Source organism: Meleagris gallopavo, chromosome 3 (assembly GCF_000146605.3).
Source record: "Meleagris gallopavo isolate NT-WF06-2002-E0010 breed Aviagen turkey brand Nicholas breeding stock chromosome 3, Turkey_5.1, whole genome shotgun sequence".
Classification (NCBI taxonomy): Eukaryota; Metazoa; Chordata; class Aves; order Galliformes; family Phasianidae; genus Meleagris; species Meleagris gallopavo.
The window spans coordinates 53891946-53911935 of NC_015013.2; the positions used below are offsets into that span (position 1 = coordinate 53891946).

At 38.2% G+C, this 19990-nt stretch overlaps 1 protein-coding gene across 1 annotated transcript; it reads left to right on the forward strand.

Annotated features, from left to right (window-relative positions):
- Positions 1 to 245: 245 nt before the first annotated feature.
- ASXL3 (ASXL transcriptional regulator 3) lies at positions 246 to 17750 on the forward strand. The gene is made up of 4 exons (XM_031552859.1): positions 246 to 373; positions 845 to 950; positions 5917 to 7873; positions 10611 to 17750. Exons 1-4 carry the CDS (start codon positions 277 to 279, stop codon positions 14289 to 14291), a joined length of 5841 nt encoding a protein of 1946 aa, XP_031408719.1. The 5' UTR covers positions 246 to 276; the 3' UTR covers positions 14292 to 17750.
- Positions 17751 to 19990: the final 2240 nt, after the last annotated feature.

Here is a 19990-nt window from a genome sequence, read left to right on the forward strand (position 1 = left end):
AGAGCTGTGATTGAAACATGTCAGTTGTAAACTGAGTTATCGTCAGTAATAGTGAAGACTGATTACAACTGAAAAGAGCGCACTGATGCAGGATTAGTCCTCTTATGCTTACAGTAACTATAATGAAAAAACAAATTTTAGTAGTAGCAGATCATTTCCTTTGTTATTTCCACTTTCTATCTGTCCAACTTCCCTTAATTGCAATTCCACTTTTATGTAATCTTAGTTGACCCTGTATCTGACAGTATCTTCTGCTATCATTGGCTTATTTTCTAGATGGGAAGTGATGGAGTTTTGCGCCTCAGTAGTTCTGCTCTAAACAATGAATTCTTTGCGTATGCAGCACAAGGGTGGAAACAACGATTGGCAGAAGGTAACTTTTTATTTGCTCTCAGATTTGCCAAAGAATAATTATTTTCATGAGGAAAGTCACCGCTTCTCCATTTGAGGGTTACATTAACAAGGGAAAGCGTAATGCAATGCTAATTGAGCAAAACGAACATTGCTGATTCCATTTTGAATTTAGTCTACATTATCACAACTTGTTGTGACAGTTTATACTGACCGTTAGAAATAAAAAAAGACAACAACACATTTTCATCATTGCCAAACCTTGGAAACATAAATGCAAGTGACTAAATCCCACCAATATAATTTCAAAATAGTGAAGTTACATGGTAAAGTAAGTCTTACTACTTCACACTCTTGTTTTTCAGTGTATTCATTGGAGATTGTTGGATGACCGTGTCAGAAATCATTGACCATCATCTGTAGCTATAATGTATAATTATGCATGAAACTAATCATCGACAACTTTTATTCAATATTAGTATTTGTTTTCTAGGAGAATTTACTCCAGAAATGCAGTTGCGTATCAGACAAGAGATGGAAAAGGAAAAGAAAACAGAGCCTTGGAAAGAAAAATTCTTTGAAAGGTTTTATGGTGAAAAGTAAGTATTGAAGCAAATAAAAGAAAATGAAAAAAATGCTTTTAGGAGCAAATGAAAATATAATTCTCTGCTTCACATGGCACAGTTATATGCTGTAAAACTTAATAAAGTGGTTATCAAAGGCATCATTCCCTGGTATAAGAAGTTGTGGATAGAATTATAGTGGCACATCTGCACTTGCATTACAATTGCATTTTTAAAGGTTCATAACTCATCCATAAAAATTCATTTCAAGGAAGGCTTAAGACACAAGGCTCAAGCATGTGAGTAATTTTAATTATCTTTTAAAAGATGAGATTAGGTCTGTTCTTTTTGCAAAATATAAATACAGCTTCTTCAGACTGGAAGACTAGTAGAAATATTTCTTTGTGTTTTTTTTTTCTTTCATTTTTCTAAACTAGTTGTAATTTTTTTAATCAAATAGTTCTTCTTAGTGTTTGACAGAGATGGCCTTTCACACAGACTGTACAGCGGAAGAGATATTGGATAGCGTCATCTAAAAATGACAACTACTCTAATTTTAGAAGTGAGATGCAAAGGATAAATAGATGCCCATAATTGGCTAAAATTAATTCGATGATATTGCTCCAGGTGTTCCACTGTGCAGAGTCAGCATGATTTGACTGAAGCAGAGATGGCATTCTGCAGAAGCATAACGTTTAATCCTTAATTCTGTTTTAAGAATCAGAATTTCAAAGAGATTCATGTCTTCTAAAAATTATAAAATCTTCCTTTTGAAATTTGTTTTTAAAAAGTTAATCTGTCCACCTTTTAAATCAGACTTCAATTTTAAAAAATACATATTAAAAATCTTAATCATTATAAAACAATTAAAAGTTATTAATTTCTTATTTTCGTATATGAATAAATGGAATTTATGAATTACACATAGTAGCCAAAATGTGCTAAAGGAACATCAGATGAGATTTCTTAGTTTTGTTATTAGATGCTTTTTGCTTAAGAAATCTGAGACACTGGAATACCTGAGTATGAGTGGTTGACTTAAAGATAAGGCATTAGCTAAAATGGTGTGCAGTAACACTGCTATTTCTCAATCCAGTGCTTTGGGATATTGGGAAATGTGGTGAAAACAAGGCAGGAAATGGACAGATACATTTTAATATTTTATTTTTCAGTCCTTTCTATGTGCTTTCTCAAAGTGTGAATACTACTACACAATGTTATCTTTAAAAATAATGGAGATTCTAGGGTCTTAGCATTGCTTTGTTATTGTCAAGTGTTTCATTTTTTACTTACAAGTTTTGAGACATCGATTTATTGATTCCTGTAGTATCAGAAAGCATTTATTAGATTTTTAGGTAGGGGCTTTTCATTACGTGTATCAAGACAAGTCAGTTACCATCTCCTTATGAAGGAAAAGGTGTATAATGTATTAACAAAGGACCTTCCACAGTTAGAAGTTCAGTAAGAGCAAAGCTCTATTTGAAGACTGTTGTGAAGAAAAGACACAAATGACTGTCATATGCACAGAGGATGATACTCTGAATTTTACAGAGCCATCAGTCCTGCTGTGCTAGCTGAATACTGGACACTGTAATGGTTGGCAGATAATTACTCAGTCTGAAGTAATATGTGTCATTTGGAAGATAGGTTCCTGACATCAGCACTGTTATGCAAAGTGTCATATCACACATAATTTCCATTGCTTACTAGAGTGTTGAATGTGTTTCCCCCTGCTCTTTCTCCAACACACATTATTTCACTCGGATCCTTCTTCTTGGTTAATATATAGGCAGCTTCTACTGCTTTGCTGCTTGGCCTGTAGTAATTATTCTCCCCATTATTTTACTGTCTCTCTGGTAACTTTTCCTGCTGTTTTCACCTTGTAAAAGTTCCCTTGCCTTTTTTTGACTTAGTTTTTTTTTAAAACTTAGTTTGAAGATGATTGGGCTTCATCTATTTTCAGTTGTGTTGATTCAACTGAAGTAGCAGATTTTGAAAACTTCCTGAGCTTTTTCTCAGATTTGTCATCTCTCTTGCTGTCTAACTTGCTTTCCAATCAATCTGGAATCTTGCTCTGACTTCAGCTAATTTGATCTTTAAATATTCCGTAACTTATTAAAGTTTCACCTCATACCTAGAGAAGGATCATTAATATATGCAGAGTTTTGGAAAATATTTTTACATGGCATTCAGTGGCTTTAGAGTGCTTCTTTCATGTAGGCTATGTGCATTATGTTTTTTCTGTTTGTTTATCTGTCTACCCGGGCTAGTCTTGGGACTACCAGTTGTAGTTCACTTCCATCAATTTATGTTCTCTTTCCATGTTCTCATGTTGTTCATTTTCCTCTCCTGGACTTAATTTAAAACACAGAAACTTCATCCTGCAGTCATTTATCTAGGATCAGCTGATATGTGTTGCCAGAAATTTGTATTCTTCTGGCTTATGCCCGTAGGACTACAAGGGTTATGTTCTATTGTCTCAATATATTATTTCCTTTCCCAGTCTTGAGTGTGATACGTGTTGGGTTTGGCACTGCCAGCTCACTAAATCAAAGGTTTAATTTTGGGCAGACTTCATCTAAATTTTATTGCTGATTTAATCCTTCATTAGTTTTCTTTAATTTTCTCTAGTACTACTTATCGCAACACTACAATATCAGCATTAGTATATTCTTGAGTAGCTGTTTGTGTCTTTTACCATTTGATAACTGCCTGCCTTTACTTTATCAATTGAATCCTGTCCTTATCAGCACTTTCACTGATGGCTGTTTACTGCTGTTCTTGTATTTCTCTGCTCTTTTGCAAAGTTTGAGTGTCTGTTTCTCTAAGGAGAAAGACTGTTCAGCTGTTTATCTTGCAATCTGGGATTGCCTTAAACATCCTGACCTTGAGCCTTCTTCTTTGGAAAGTATTTTTTCCTTCACGGCAATATCTTCTTCAAGATAGTGATATTTCCAGTACTGCATAAGACTGAAAAACTGATTGATATTCTGTATGTGTTCTGCTGACCTTAATCCTACATTCTTATTTTTCTATACTTCTTCCTTTTTAATATATTACTTGAGTTGTGTATTTGTGCAGTGCCCATGTGGCAGTTGCATTGACCTTTATTGTGTAGTTCATTCCTTTGCTGTTTTTTCATTCCATAGATACAAATATCATGCAATATCTTCCATTATGTAAGCTAGCCAGAGAAAATATAGCAGTGGCTCTGTTTTCTGTAATGCACTGTATTTTCCCCCTCTTTATTTTCCTGAGATGACTTTTTCTTATTTGCACAAGAAAAAGAATTTATTCACGTATACCCAGGTAAACTAAACTTTACTCACCTAAACTTAAAATCTAAGTTTAGACTGTATAGGGAACCTATAGTCTATATAGAAGAGAGACATATCTTCAGAAATACATTCAATGTGGGGAATGTAAATTAGCTGTTCTGAATTACTCTCTGGAGGATCCTCCCTCAGCGCATTGATGGCACAGGGAGACTTTGTGCATATTAACTGACTAGCAGTAGGCAATATTAATAACAACCTTGGGAGTGCTTTTTTGCGTACCAGTTCCAGGCTGTGGATTTTCTTCTTTACACCTGTCCGTGTGAATAATGCAACCAATCAGTATTTTTTAAAAGCATAATCACAGATTGCATCTTTTTACATATTTTTCTGTTCTTCCATATATGTGGGCCTTTGTAATCTCTGTTCCCACTGGCTGCCTGTTGGTATGTTCTTCTGCTTCCCTAATATCTGAATATCTTTCACGTGCACTTATTGCCATATTGTTATTCAGTTACTTTGTTTTGTGATTAAACTGAGAACAGAGATCAAACTCCTCTTGATTAGATTTTAAGATCCTTAAGACCATGACAACTTTTTAAGTCCTCCAATCAAATTTTTGTGTATTTTCTACTGTTGTGGAATCGCTCAAGCACAAAGTTTGTTTGGAAGATCTCACTAAAGGTGCTTGAAGACCTGCTCTGCTGTCCATAGCAGGAAATGAGGATGTCAAAGAGCGAACGTTTTTGAAAAATAACCACTTTTTTCAGCCATTGACTTTTCTTTTGTTTTGATTTTTTTTTCTCTTGAAGCAATAAAAATTTATTAAAACTGTGATTTCAGGAACAAAGGTAAGTGAATCTTCAGAAGACAAGTATACAGAGGAAGGCAGTTTTTTGCACTTCATCCCTGAAAATGAATACGTTCATTATAAATATCTTTTATCTCTTTAGGAATGTTATTTTTAATTACAGTGAAATCAATTGAAGAGCATATACACAGAAATGTTTATTTAGAAATACTTTTTATTCTAAATGAATATTTAGTTTGCTGAAAGAATGGAGCAGAAACACTCAAGCTGTCAGCTGATTGCTTGACTAGTAAAATGAGACTGAAGCAGAATGATTTTGATTTTCATGCTAAATGTGAAATGATTGTGGAATTACAAAACTGAAATGCCTCGTTTGTTTTCTTGGTTTTAGATGCAGCTTTTCTTTTTCACACAGCACTTAAGCCATAGTACTGGCTGCATTGTCCCTAAATGCAGGTAGAGGAGGAAAAATGAGTTTCCTTTAGAACTGTTACTGATTTATGAAGGCGCAGTTATGCATTTCCTCTGCATTGTTGGCAGTGTTAGAATTGCAGTGTTGGGCTGATATTAAAAATATATACATATGAGTAGTTGTGAATCTATATAACTTGCTTTTTTGTGTGTGTGTGTGTGTTTTTTTTTTGTTGAAGTGCTGAATAGTTAAATAACAAGGAGTAGATTATTTATTTTTAAAATATTTAACACTACTAAGGCAAGTATTTTCCAAAATATATAAAGCCATATCTACAACTGTATAAATCAGTCAGCTACCACTTAGACAAACCACTATTTTAAACTGAATAGTGTGTCCTTTTTTTGAAAATGGAAGACATGAGTGAGAAAGGAGATTCTATTTTTACCACGTCTTTGATGGAAAAAAACTTTTTTAATTATTTTGTTTGTTTGTTTGTTTTAGATTGGGAATGTCGAGAGGGGAATCTTTGAAACTCACTACAGTGCAGAACAACAATGAAGATGAGAGCAGTTCTTTGTGTGGATCTTCTGGCACACCTGGTCCTTCTAAGCAAGCAACCTTTGAGGAACACGAACAAAAAGACACTAAAACTCCAGCACTACCAGAGAAAGATAGCAGTCCATCACTTTGTAATATGGAGCAGGTTCCTGTCAAGAATCTAGTAGCAGAGACAGAGGATATACTGATACCTGAGGAATCAATCATTCAGGAAGAGATAGCTGAAGAAGTTGAGACTAGTATTTGTGAATGCCAGGAGGAGAACTATAAAACAGAACAGGAGTTTTCTGAGGAGTCAGAAAGTCCATCTGGAACAAATGAAGAAACAGAGGCAGTGCAGCTTGCAGACAGCGCTGAGTCCTGTGTCATGATGAATGATGTAACTGATACTGCATCTCACGTTGAAATGAAAGTGGAGTTGAAGTCAGAATGCCCTCAAGAGGAGATGTCTGTTGTGATAGATCAGCTGGAGGATTGTGTATCACCAGCACGATCAGCTTCATCCACAAATTCTGTCAGTGATACAGCAGAGAAGGATTCTGAGTCTGCAAAAGAGCTAATTGCTCCAGAAATGCAAAATGCTGCTCTGGAGGGCTCTTTGTTCACTGGTGGGGGCATTGCAGTGGATATGGAGCTTCAAAGTGACCCTGAGGAACAGTCATCTGACAATGCTTGTATTTCTGAGACTTCGTTTTCCTCTGGAAGTCCAGAAGGACCATGTGTTTGTATTGCATCTCCTGGAGGAGACACTCAGTCAACTTCAGAGGAACCCTGTACCCCAGCATCTCTTGAAACAGCTTGTTCATCTGAAGTGTCCAGTACTGAAAACACTGATGGTGATATTCAGCCAAAGGCCACTGATGAAAACTTGCATACACCTTTAATGTCAGAAATCTCTCCAATGTCCACTTCACCTGTAACCTCAGAAGCATCTCTGATGTCAAATTTACCTTTAACATTAGAGGCGTCGCCAGTTTCTAATTTACCTTTAACATCAGAAACATCTCCAATGTCTGATTTACCTATGACATCAGAAACATCCTCAGTATCTTCTGTCCTTCTGACTTCTGAAACATCTGTGGCAAATAGTTTGCCTCTTCCATCAGAAACATCTCCCATTTCAAATTCCCCAAGCAACGAAAGACTTATTTTGCAACAAAGGAAATCACCATGTCTGTCAGAAGAGTCGCTCCCTACTTTAAAAGAAGAAAGCTGTACCATTCCTAAGGTGGTTCAAGAAGAGAATCTTGTTGTTCAACCAAAGCAACTTCAGAGTGCACCTGAAAATTTGAAAGTGGGTCCACTAACAATTATACCTGATACTTCAGCACTGGAAGAGCCCCAAAACAAAAACCTTTGTCATCAGCCATGTAAGTCACATTCTGAAATTGAGAAATCCTACATTGCTTCCATCCCAGAACACTCCTCCCCTCCAGAGGTGATCAAAATTAAAAATCACAGTATTCAGCAACGAGGTGACAAGAAAGGGACTCTCTTGCCTTCAGAGGTAGCTGTCTTACCAGAAGGATCAACAGGCAAAAATATTGAACTGTTTCCATCAAAGCAACACGAAAAGCTATATACCTCATCTCTAGATAAATCTTCGTTCTCCGAAGTGTGCAGAAGTAAGTCTCATAAGCAAACAGGCGGTACCCAAAGCCGACTAGAGAGTTCACATTCCTCCAAATCATCAGAAACCACAAAATCACCGGAAGTGAGGAATGAAAGCAGAGATCCAGAGATCCCAAAGAGGAAAACAGCAGAACAGCACACTTTTGGAATCTGCAAAGAGAAGAGAGCTAGGATAGATGATGATCAGCCTAGTCGTAGTGCTTTGTCAACAAGTCCATCTGATAAAGATCAGCCACTCAGAGAAGAACCCCGAGTTCCACCCCTTAAGGTAAAGTAATGAAAACCATGCTGACTAAGAAACTGAAGGTTTACTGTTTCCCTTCTGCTGCTTGCAGACCCAAAGCATACTGAATTTTTGTATAGGTGCGAGGGACCTAAGTGCCAACCTTTTTGCTTTACTATCCCTACCATGCCAAATTACATCTGATGTAAATATACCTGTAGTTGTTCAGCCAGGGTGTTTGCTACAAAGTGCCTCTGTGTGAGACTAAGTTTCCAGAATCTTTGGCTTAATATGATTAAAGAGCTTCCACGTCATTTATTCAGTGCTGCTTGTCTTTCTTTCTAGTTGCTAACTGTATTGTCCACTTGTTCTCCCACAGATGAGTTCTCCAGGAAACGTGAATAATAAACCATAGCCATTACTGAGAAAAACAATCTGTGTCTTAATCTATCAGGAGAACCTACAGTCAGAGTAGTTGGAGATCCCATTGCAAGCCCAGGGCTTAGGGTAGGCTGAAGTAGAAGATTTCACTACAAAATTAATTTTGTAGTGAAAACCACAGAACTTGCTATCAGGAGGAAGTGTCTTTCATGTATGTATAAATTGATTTATGTATAACTATCTGTTGAAGGCAAAGAAAAGATAAAAAGGGTACTCTAACTAAGCTCTTTTAAAGGTGTCCCTCTACTATGTAAGAACATATATGCCACTTGAGAAGCATTTTCTTCCTAACAAAGGGATTTCTTGATTTAGTTATATACAGTCCCAGTGTTTTGACTCTTTCAGTTTTCTACATGATGGCATCAGCCAAGTTTTAGATCCAATTTGCTGAACTTAAGCCACTGACTTTGCAATACTAGTTCCTGATTATTCAGAAATGCCCTTTTCTGCATTTATTTTTAACTGCTGCAATCACTAAAAATTGTTAATATGGCCAGGAGGGCAAATAGGCTAACTGTTTTAATCACTAGTGCGGCAGCTTATTTCAACTAATTTATTTTTATGAGCAGTGATGCAATTGGAAGTTAGCCTGTTCTGAGTTTTACTGATATTCTTTCGTATTTGGAAAGTCTTTATCTAGCCTAATAAATTCTAATCATTCTCTATAGCCAAAGGAATGTAGATCACTAGGGAAGAAAAAAAGTCATGGCTATAATAGTAAAAATAATCAAGCACTTAGAGCTCTAGCAGTTCTGGTGATTCAAAATGGAAAATGGGGGGAAAAAAGCTACTGACAAAGAAAGCAAAATGTTTTGAAGTAATTGTGAGCTTGCAGTATTCTTTAAAATATGTTAATATAAATTTTAATTGAACTATTCAACAACAGAGGAAGAAATCTGATGATGAAAGGCTTTAGTTACAAACAATAACCTTCTTTCTTATGTAATATGCCAAAGAGAGATAAACAAAGTCAGAATTCACCTTCCGATGAGTGTTTATTGGCATTAACTGCTAGGAAGAGTGAAATATTACAGCCCTCTATGTGAGTCCGTCAGATGGGCTGTTTGAAGACCATCAGTCTTGCACAGTCATATCAAACAAGACCTGATGGCTCCAAGCAGTGAATGAGGATATTAAAACTTGGCAGGCATTTCCAAAAATAATTTTGAACGATCATTTCAAGATGTTTTTTGTGTAAAAACTATTTGCTTTTGGGTTATCTCACCAACAAACCACTTTGCTTGTTATTGAAAGAGAAGAAAGAACCTCCTTTCTCCTAAATCTGATAAGGCTTTCTCTTGCTGTCATACCTTATGACTACTTTTGTTAGAAATAATACTGCGTAGGTTTTTTTTCCAGCTCCTTTCAGGAAAGAAGTGATAGCACTAAATACTAAATCCTATTACTGTGGACAGTCAGTAAATTAATGTCCTTTTTAAAAAAATGAAATGTTCTTTTGCCAGGCTTTGGGTGTTCTAAGACAGTATACAAGTTACAAAGTGATTCCAGGACTTCTAATCTCTAACCCTGAAAGCAGGTGTGCCTAATTGGAAAACATACAAATAATCATAGTGATTGTAGAGATAATTACTTTTCTTAAAGGTTTTGGTATTTAAAGTCTTGTTTGCACTTCTAATGTTTGAAGGTTTGAGATTTTCGTTTTTGAAATGCAGTAGTGTGGGAGGTATTCCAGGGATGTACTAAAGTGAGTCTCTTAAAATTCCAGTCGAGGATGAGAAAGATGTATCCTTGGTGATTCACTTCTTTTATAGTACTCTAAAGTGCTCTGTGATATAATGTGAAAAACAAGCTCAGTGGTTGTAATGGTGCTACTTCTACATCCTATCTAAAGGCAAGATTTGTTGCCTGGTATGTAAGGGGAATACAGGCTGTTCCTAATGGCTTAGTCACTGGAGGCTGAGGAGCAAAAGCACTGCACGGTTATTATTTTTTCATGTATTTGTAGCAAATGCTTAGTATTTTCCCAGTATTATTGCACTAGGCCTGTTCATCTTCTCAGTTAGATGCACTGCAGATAGAACAGAACTGATAAACTGTGTCAGATAAGCATCATGTAGTCCTCCAATTCAGTCTTTCTTCCTGTCAAGAAAGCAGCATGAGTAGGCTAAAACAGGTGTCAGTTTGTGCTGCTGGACAACAAGAAAATAATAATAATAATACACAAAATGTAAACATCATTACTTTCTAGCATTTTTCTATCCAGCAGCACTGAACAGTAATTCCCTTCATCACCTTGTTCTGACCTTTTTAAGAGACAACAAGTGATACTAACTAAGTCGTTGATCTGATTCAAATTATTGTTTTTCTTTTCTTCCTTTAGATTCAACTTTCAAAAATTGGACCACCTTTTATCATCAAGAGCCAACCTGTTTCAAAACCAGAACCTCGAGTTACCCCAAGTACATCGGTCAGCAGTGGAAGGAACACTGGGGCTAGAACTCTTGCAGATATCAAAGCAAGAGCTCAGCAAGCACGAGCCCAAAGAGAAGCAGCAGCTGCAGCAGCTGTGGCAGCAGCTGCAAGCATTGTCTCTGGAGCAATGGGGACTCCATGCGAAGGAGGGAAGACAAGAACGCTGGCACACATCAAGGAACAAACAAAGGCCAAGCTATTTGCAAAGCATCAAGCCAGAGCTCATTTACTCCAGACTAATAAAGAATCAAAGTCACAGTTCAACTCAAAGGAAAGTACCTCATCTCTAGAAGTATCACCATCTACTGATACAAAGATTGAAGGTTCTACCGGTGTCATTATAGTTAATCCTAACTGCAGGTCCCCTAGCAACAAATCTGCTCATCACCGTGAGACTACCACTTTATTACAGCAGTCACTTAACACAGCTACATTACCAGAAACTGCTACTGAGATACCTGTGCACAGTTCCGATGAGAATATACCTATGCCACAATTGTGTGAGAAAATTATTTCGTCTACCTCTACTGAAAGTAACAGTGTGCCAGTGCTTTATAATAAAAGTTCAGTCTCTGTGTCTGTTTGCAGCACTGCTATGTCTGGAGCAATTAAAGAACTTTCTTTTGCAAGTTCTGTTGATAAATCCTCTGTTTTAATGTCTGTTGACAGTGTGAACACAGCAGTTTCAGCTTGTAATATAAAAATGCTGAAATCCATCCAAGGGGCTGATACTCCATGCATAGCTGTTGGACCAAAATGTATTGATAACAGTAATGTACCGGTCTCCATAGACACTACGGTCTTATCAAATGCCGTCGATGACAAAAGGTTGCCAATACCAAGTAGCAGTGCAAATAATGCAGTCTCCAGTCATTATGCCTCTGTGCCAGCTTCATCCATTGCAAATAACTTGCCAAATCATCTCTCTGGTAGTTCTGTGTTGATTCCCCCAGTGGGGACTACCAACAGATTTTCTTCTGATAAGATAGCCATAACAGGGTGTAATGAGCAAAGCGCTGTCTCCATCCACACTACCGTCAGGTCAGCTTTAAGTTGCAGTGAGGCTGTTGCAGTAGCAGATTCTGTCTCAAGGCCACCCATTTCAATGTTTACTGGTAACATGGTGACAATAAGCTCCTACGATAATGCTACTAAATTAAATGCTGATCTCTTAGACAAAAGCTCTGGAGCACGAAACCGAATGGATCTCTCGGGTAAATCTCAGCCAGTGAGCTATACACAAACTGCCATGAATAGATCTATACCTTGCAAAGTCATTGTTGACCACACTACAAATTTGAATTCCAGTCTGTCGCTGTCTTCTTCAATTGAAAATGCAGAGAACAGCAGTGACCTGCAAAGCAGACCTGTACGGACAGAAGCTGCCTTACAAAGTATAGCCTGTTCTCAGGTATCTGTAATAAGCAGGCCTGAAGTAGTCTCTAATGAAAGCCTTGAGCACAGTTCCAGCTTTATCAACATTACAGCAAAGCAAGACAGCAAGAACTTGCAGGCAGGTTGTTCAAGTCTTCGAGAAGTGCCTCTTGCTCCCCAAGATAAATTAATTGAGGTGGTTACTCCCAGCCAAGGTTTTTCTGAGCAGTTAAGAGGTCCCTCAGCATTTAAAAATGAAGCAGATGCTGCCTGTGTCAGTCAGTATAGCACTAACAATAGAATTTGTTGGCATGATGAAGAGGCAATGAGCACAGACCAGCCGGTGGTCAGCCATCTTAACGCCAGTAAGCATAAGGAATATGCAGAACAAAACTGTTTAAAAAGTGTCAAAACCGAACCTTCCAGTTACACGCAAATGTCAGAGCTGCAGTCCAGGAGTCTTTTGACAAGCCTTGCTGTTCCTGTTAAATCTGAAACTAACGAGTCTGACAAGTGCTTCAGGATGGACACAGAGGATTTCACAGGCCCTGAAATGGCAGCCCAACCCACAGAAATAGCCCCAAGCGCTCAGCCAGCACAGGCCGCCAAGGCACCCATTGCGGATTCCATGGATGACTCCCTGTCCCTGACAACAGAAACCCTCAAAAGAGTTACGAGTGCTGGGGGCTCAAGCTGTCGCCTCTCGTCAGTGGAGGCCAACAATCCTTTAGTGACACAATTACTGCAAGGCAATCTGCCTTTAGAGAAAGTGCTGCCGCAGCCCAGATCAGGAGCCAAACTAGAAATTAGCAGGCTTCCCTTGCCTTTGCAAACTACCTCAGTATGTAAAACAGCAGTGTCCGAGAGAAATATTGTTGAGCATCCTTCCAGTTCTCCTAACCCAGATGGTAAAGGATTTACAGCAGGCAGCATAGCCCCGCTACAAATCAGAAAGCGTGAAAACCATCCAAAAAAGAGGATGGCCAGGACTATAGGGGAACACGCTCAAATTAAATGCGAGCCTGGGAAGGTGTCAATGGACAGCGATGTTAAAGCAACTCCTTGTGTAATTAGTTCCAGCATGAACCAGCTAGGGCATGGGCAGCCATTTAAACAAGAGTGGCTGAACAAACATGCAGTTCAGAGCCGCATCGCTCACAGCCCAGAGATCAAGCAGCAGAAGAGGCCATTGCCTTCGTGCAGTTTCCAGCAGAGCTTATTTCACATTGATAAAAATGGCAGCTTTCACGCAGAAGCTAGTACCTCACATAGACAGCATTTTTACCAAATGTCCATGGCAGCGAGAGGCCCGATTCCCACGGCAGCTTTGTTGCAAGCTACATCAAAAGGCCCACCTGGCTGCAATGCGTTTGCTTTTAGCAGACACCTGGAACAGAAGAGCTTGGGAGATGGGAATATTTCTACAGCAGCTCACCAGCTGAGGCTAGGAAGTGTCTTTTCCCCCAATATTCAGATTAAGGAAGGTGATGACATTGCCGGTGCCTCTCAGACGCTCCAGAGTAAAACCTTAGTGCATCCTCCTCCTCCACCCCCACCCCTGCCCCCTCTTCCCCCTCCTCATCCAAATGTAGATGTCCCCTCTGATCAAAAACAACCGACAGTTACTATGGAAACCACAAAAAGACTTGGTTGGCCTCAGCCAGCAAGCATCTGTAGCAATATAAAATCTGAACCTGTTTCTTTTGAGGAAGGTTTAAGCAGCAGCTGCGAACTGGGCATGAAACAAGCTTCCTATGATCAGAATGAAGTGAAAGAACAGTTAAAAGCATTTGCATTAAAGAATGCAGATTTCTCTTCCTATTTACTCACTGAGCCACAGAAGCCTTTTACCCAACTTGCTGCTCCAAAAATACAGACACAGCACCCGCAGCCACAGCAGCAGCAGCAGCAGCAGCTCTGTGGAAGTTATCCAACAATACACTTTGGTAGCACAAGCTTCAAAAGGGCAGCATCTGCAATTGAGAAATCGATTGGGATGTTAGGAAGTGGCTCGAACGCTGCCACGGGCCTGTCTAACCAGAACGCGCAGATGCCGGTTCAGAAATTTTCTGACAGTAGCAATGCCGATGAACTGGAACTGAAATGCTCTTGCAGGCTGAAAGCCATGATCGTGTGCAAAGGCTGTGGCGCCTTCTGTCATGATGACTGCATAGGGCCTTCCAAACTGTGTGTAGCTTGCCTGGTTGTACGGTAGAGACTGGGTCAAAGATGCAGTATCCCTTGTCAGCGCTGGAGAATAGGGCAGAGGATTGGAGGAATGGAACAGTTTAGGCCATTAACAGTTTGCAATTAGTTGTTTGGCTGTTTATTTTTGTTATTTTTTTCCCCCTCATGGTGCTTTCAGAATTCAGTTATTCTGGCCTAAGTGCCATTCACAGGAAGGAAGAGGAATCCTGTAAATCTAATTTTAAAAAAACTGAGAGCTTTGCCACCAAAGCTTCTATGAGCATTCATGCTGTGTTATAAAAAGATTTTAAAAAAAAAGGCATTATTGCATGGCATTCCTAGCTCCTATTTATTTGCACAAAGTGCAGCACATTTTCCCCCACTTTTTTGATTGTTGATAGAAGCTACAGGTTAAAGATCAGTGGAAAATTAACTCTATGAGAAATGGAGTACTATGCAGAACTGCACACTGCATGCCAACTGCCCATCATGTAGGGCAGTGGGAGGGTGTGCACATCGGTCATGGTAGCCTCTCAGTTACTTTGCAGTTTTTCTGCTAATTGAGTTGTTTTCTTAAAACTTTTACTGTCTAGCGCTAAAATATAGTTACCTCACTCAGCAAAAAATGAGGAATTTGGATCATTAGAGGAGTTTCCTCACGTGCCTGCTGGAGATTATGGAACTGAAATCTTATTTAACATCTCTTCCCCTTGATTCCTTGAGAAAGACTCATATCTGTGATGGGTTAGTGAGACCAGCACTGGAATCACGTTGCCTTCAGTAGAGTCTCGAGAAAGTAACTTTTGTACTGGGGATTAGAAGCCTCTTCTCCTGTTTCCTACTCAAATATTCTTTATTTGTATTTGTCTCTCTAATCTGTTCACTTGGTTCGTCAGCCCCAAATATATATAGGGTCAGACGTATGTAATAGGTCCTGGATATTTTAGCCTTTCTGTGGCCTAAAATCGATGCATTCTTATGATGAATTAATAAGGAAAGATTCTAATTGTGTATTGATTGAATACTAGATTATCTGTTATTTTTACTTTTATGTGAGTTACTCAAAATAATATCTGATTTTTGTCACTTAAAGTCATTCTTAAGCACTACTTTTTTTTTTTTTTCCCTGAAAGGAATGTAGACCACTTACTCTACATTTTAGAAATTTGAAAGCAAAAAGGCATTTTTTAAAGGGATACTGCATCTTTAAAGTGATCTTCAGTATTTATCCAGTACTGTATTTAAATTTAGGACTATAGTTGCATTCCATATGTGTGAGCCACCATTACAGCAGAGAAGAAAAACAATAATTTGGGGGCCCTATACACCTAAAAGGAAAATATTATAAAGGGATAAAGCACGTGCAGTTGCTGGGGAGATGAAAATTTCTTGTTTTTTTTTTTTACTCCCACTTCAAGAACACAGAATGTAGAGTGCAAATCATCCATCTGTTAATACATGATCGGGCCTGCCCAAATGTGAGCATCAGAGAGAAATGTTATTTTTACCATTACAGTAGAACCTCATTAATCCAAAGGCCTTCCAATCTGCTCAAGAAAACTGGTTTTCTTTTCACAGTTCTCAGAGCAATGTAATAAGAGTGTAATTAGAGTGCATCAGGTGTAATACTGTTTAGATCTCAGCATTACTTAAGTATATAATGCTACAGTTACTGGGGCATTCTGAAATATTGTGAATTAAAATTGATGTGAATGAATTTAGGAAATTAATGATTTTAGGAAACAGAAAGTATACTACATACTGTAGTATACATTTTACACAGTACTTTTTTAATTCAATCTTTGTTTGCACACTTACTAGTAAGCTGTAACTGGTCTCCCTGACGCTGGTATTAGTGAGGTCCTACTGAATGGAGGAATCACATTTATTTCCTTGTGGGACCATTTTCACAAACACAATAAATGCCGTTTGTTGTCTTAACATTGAGCTGGAATATCTACAACATACATTCCTGTCATAGGAAGCTCTATGGTGCACCTTGATGTTCTCTTTTATTGTAATTAGCAACATATCGATATTATTTTTGACACTGTGTGATGCAAAGGCCATTTATAATTACACTAACAAATTTGTTGCTGATACAATAATATATTTTTTCTATACAAAAGTGCTCCTTAGTATGAAATGAGAGTTAAGAAACGGCTTCTCAGCACTTTCACATCTCCTTGTAAGAAAATATGCCAGCCAAGCAAAAACCTAGAAGTAACCATATGAAAATTTGCACTCAGTGGTATGCTGCTGGAAAAATAGTGACTGGAAAATACTCATGGATAAGCATGAGTGTAGTCAGTTCATGCATATCAAGTTCATATTTGAGGAGCCTTTGTATTGGAATTGTATTGCATTGTATTTATATTTGGTATAGGTAGGATGCTTCTATTTAAAATGAAGAGAGCAACCAGTCTTAGACTTCTTATAACCTGTGTTTATATAAGCCTGCTGGGAATCCTTATTTCTAGCTCAGGTTTTCCTGTCCACAGCACATAAGTCAATATTTGTTTGTACTTGCATCTTGAAATACTTCTTGTATTGACTGACATCATACAGAAATAAATTCCGGCCACAAAAATAGTTTTACTTTGTTCAAAGGATAAGAGTGTGACTAATGTGGTAGGTAACTCATTCATGTCAGATTGACATTTTTGTATCAGGATTGCAACTTGCATGTGTGAGGTCATGATAAAATGTTATTTAAAGTGGCATTAGACTAAATGGTGCTATGTTGTATTACACCACTGACCAAACTCTTCCATAGTGCACTTCCATTTCTTTCATTCATGAGTCAATGAAATTACACCAGGAATAAATTTGACCAATCAGTTAACAACAGTTGTGAAGTGTTGTTACAGAAAATAGTTTTAGTTTATTGAAATATTCAAAAGCAACTGCAGTGATATGGGAACCCCACTGAATCTTAGTAGGACTGAAAATCTTTCTTGGATTCTCATATCACACAAATGCTTGGGGAAGAGTGACCTATGGTCCTAAAGCAGAACACAATCATCTTTAGAAGTTAATTTTGAATGACTCCTTTTCTTTTGGGCTTCATGCCCACTGTCATTCTGTTTTCTTATGACTGTGCAGTTTGCACCATTGGGTGTTAATAGTTTATGCACTGAAAAGTGGTGAAAGAATTGCTTGAGAACACACTGCTCTGTGTTTGCGTGTACATACGTGTTCCAATGTCCAGCACATATTATTTACTTCTTTTTTTTTTAAATCTTCCAAATTTGTTCCCCTCTCCTAACCCCACTCCTGCCCCTGAAGCAGCACTTTTGGGTGAAAGGGAGAAACATTCCTCTTTTCTTTCCTCCCTCTTTGTTTTTGTTAATTGCATACCTGCGAGTTATGCAGATAACATTAGGGCATTTGCAGTGTGTGTGTTTGCGTGTTCCCGTTCTGAACTAGTTTTCCAAGCAGAAATTCCCTTTGAAATAACATAAAAAAGAGAAAAAAGAAAAAAAAAGGAAATGGTAAACTGGATGCTCCCTGTTTGCGTTTTATTTACCTGCTGAGGTCTAGTACATGAAACAATGTTTAAAAGACAAAAATCAAGGTTGAGCCATAAAGCAAAAGGTGTATTCTGTGTACTATAGACTTTCTTCTTGAGGGCGGTGCATGTTGTCAGGGTAAGCTACGGAACGTGCAGATGGTTTTTCAGGGCCCTGCAATTCCTTGCCCGGCTTTTAAGCTGGTGCATATGGTGCTTTATAATGCAATTTCTGAAGTAAAATTACCTTATGCTGCACCCCCTTCCCCTTATGAACACACGCACAATTTCAGAATAGTTATTGTAGCCTCTGGTTGAGCAGTTTCTCCAAGGTGTGGTGAAGTACCGGGATAAGCACGAGCTGAGAAATGCCACCGAAAGGGATCACTGTAGCTGACGCATGTGAGGGGCCTTGCTCTGAGCACTGAATGACTTCCCCAGCCTCCTGGCACAGCACGGCCGGGCATCCTCTGGGCTCTGCGGGACATTCGGTGGCTCTGTCATGGTCCCATGTAGCCAAGTGTTTCTGAGTCTATGAAATCCTGTTGTCTTCGGTCATCATGCTTTGTCACTGTAAAACCAACAACAACAACAACAAGCATTTTTTTAGTCTAATTTAAGGAGCTGCTTCTTTTATAGCACATAATATTTCTCTTTGTACTATATTTGATAGTTAAAGAATAATTTAGTCCGTAGGATAACTTTGTTGTATTTGTACTGTTCATGAATGTTACAAGAAAAGTGCTTTACTTTGTTGCCATCATTCTCTTGTACTGCTGTAAAATATTTTTTCTGCTTTATGGAAACTTAACACAATCCACATTTTCAGTACAGGGTTTTTTGTATGTATGTTTTTTGTTGGTTTTTTTTTTTTTTGGTTTTGGTTTCGTTTTTGTTTTTTGGTTGTTTTTTTGTTGGTTTTTTTTTTGTCAGTATTCTGAATGTTTACATCTGTTTGACATTAGCCATTCTATGCCTTCATAGGACAGTATTACTCCTACAGTATAACAGCAATGTGAAATCCACTCATACTCCACATGCATGAGAAATACAGGTTTAGTGGGGAGATCCCTACCATGCATAGATATTTTTTCTGTCCACGTTCAGTAATGTAAATACACTCCTTCAGTCCTCTACCAAAGAAAATATTATTCCCATGGGACAAGGTTGGAAAATGGTTCTCTGAATCTTCCGAAGGAGGTGTAGTTGAATTCAGCAGGATTGCTACAGTTCAGTGCTGTTATGCGTCGCTGTGTTACCCAGCCCAACCCTGCTGGGGGAAACAAGCATCTTGGCAGTTTTTTTGTTTCAAGACAGTGTTTTGTTTAGAATTCAGGGATCGTGCTTTCTTTAATGGTGCTGGTTTTGTTTTTGTTTTGTTTTGTTTTTTAAGAAAACATTTTGTTGCCTCCAAAAGTGACCGCTCACAAAACCATAAATTAAATAATTTGTCTTCGTACCTTCTCTCTTCTCCCTTTCCTTTTCCCCTTTTCTGTCCCTTGAAAATAACAACTTGAGCTTCAATATTAAACTATTCTGGAAAAAAAAAAAATAAAGAGATAAAATAACGTTTGCCATTTGTTTATTTATTTTCCCTTCAGTGCCTTAGGCAGGAGATCCTGCTTGTGCACATCCATTGTATGTATATACAGGTCAGTGAAAGAGAAATGGGAGAGAAACCAGTCCTCTGGAAAGGATCTGTAAGTGACAGTGATGTAAGAATTAATCTGAACAGCATCTGATGTAACTCGAGCATTACCATCTTATATTAGTAAAATAAACTAGGTGTTGTGTATTAAGTTGTTGTAAGTAGAACAGTTGATGGATGAAAGTAATTATCATGCTTTGGAGAGTTAATGCCTGGTGTATCTGAGTGTTTCCCCTCCATCTGCAACCCTGTCCAGAATGGTCCTAACAACTCTGCATTCAGATATGCACCTCTGTCATTGCTCATCCTCACAGCAGAAGAGTCTGTAGTGCCTGTAAGGGGATCAGCCCAAACTGTACCTCTCAAAGCAGTTATCCTTTGAAGTCTGGCATGTTATTCTGTAGTGGAAATAGAGAAACTGGGTAGTTATTGCATAAGTATATATCTATATCTATGGGTATATATAACCCTAACCCTACATGTATAGTTTGGGCTGGTCCCCTTTCAGGCACTACAGGTCTTTAACTATATATATATATTAGTTTAACTATATATATATTTAACTATA

Excerpts from the sequence above, each read along its gene's own strand:
- ASXL3 (XM_031552859.1), top strand. The coding sequence starts at position 277 with ATGGGAAGTGATGGAGTTTTGCGCCTCAGTAGTTCTGCTCTAAACAAT. Across the intron at positions 374-844 it reads GAAACAACGATTGGCAGAAG|GAGAATTTACTCCAGAAATG; the intron begins GTAACTTTTTAT and ends TTTGTTTTCTAG. Across the intron at positions 951-5,916 it reads GAAAGGTTTTATGGTGAAAA|ATTGGGAATGTCGAGAGGGG; the intron begins GTAAGTATTGAA and ends TGTTTGTTTTAG.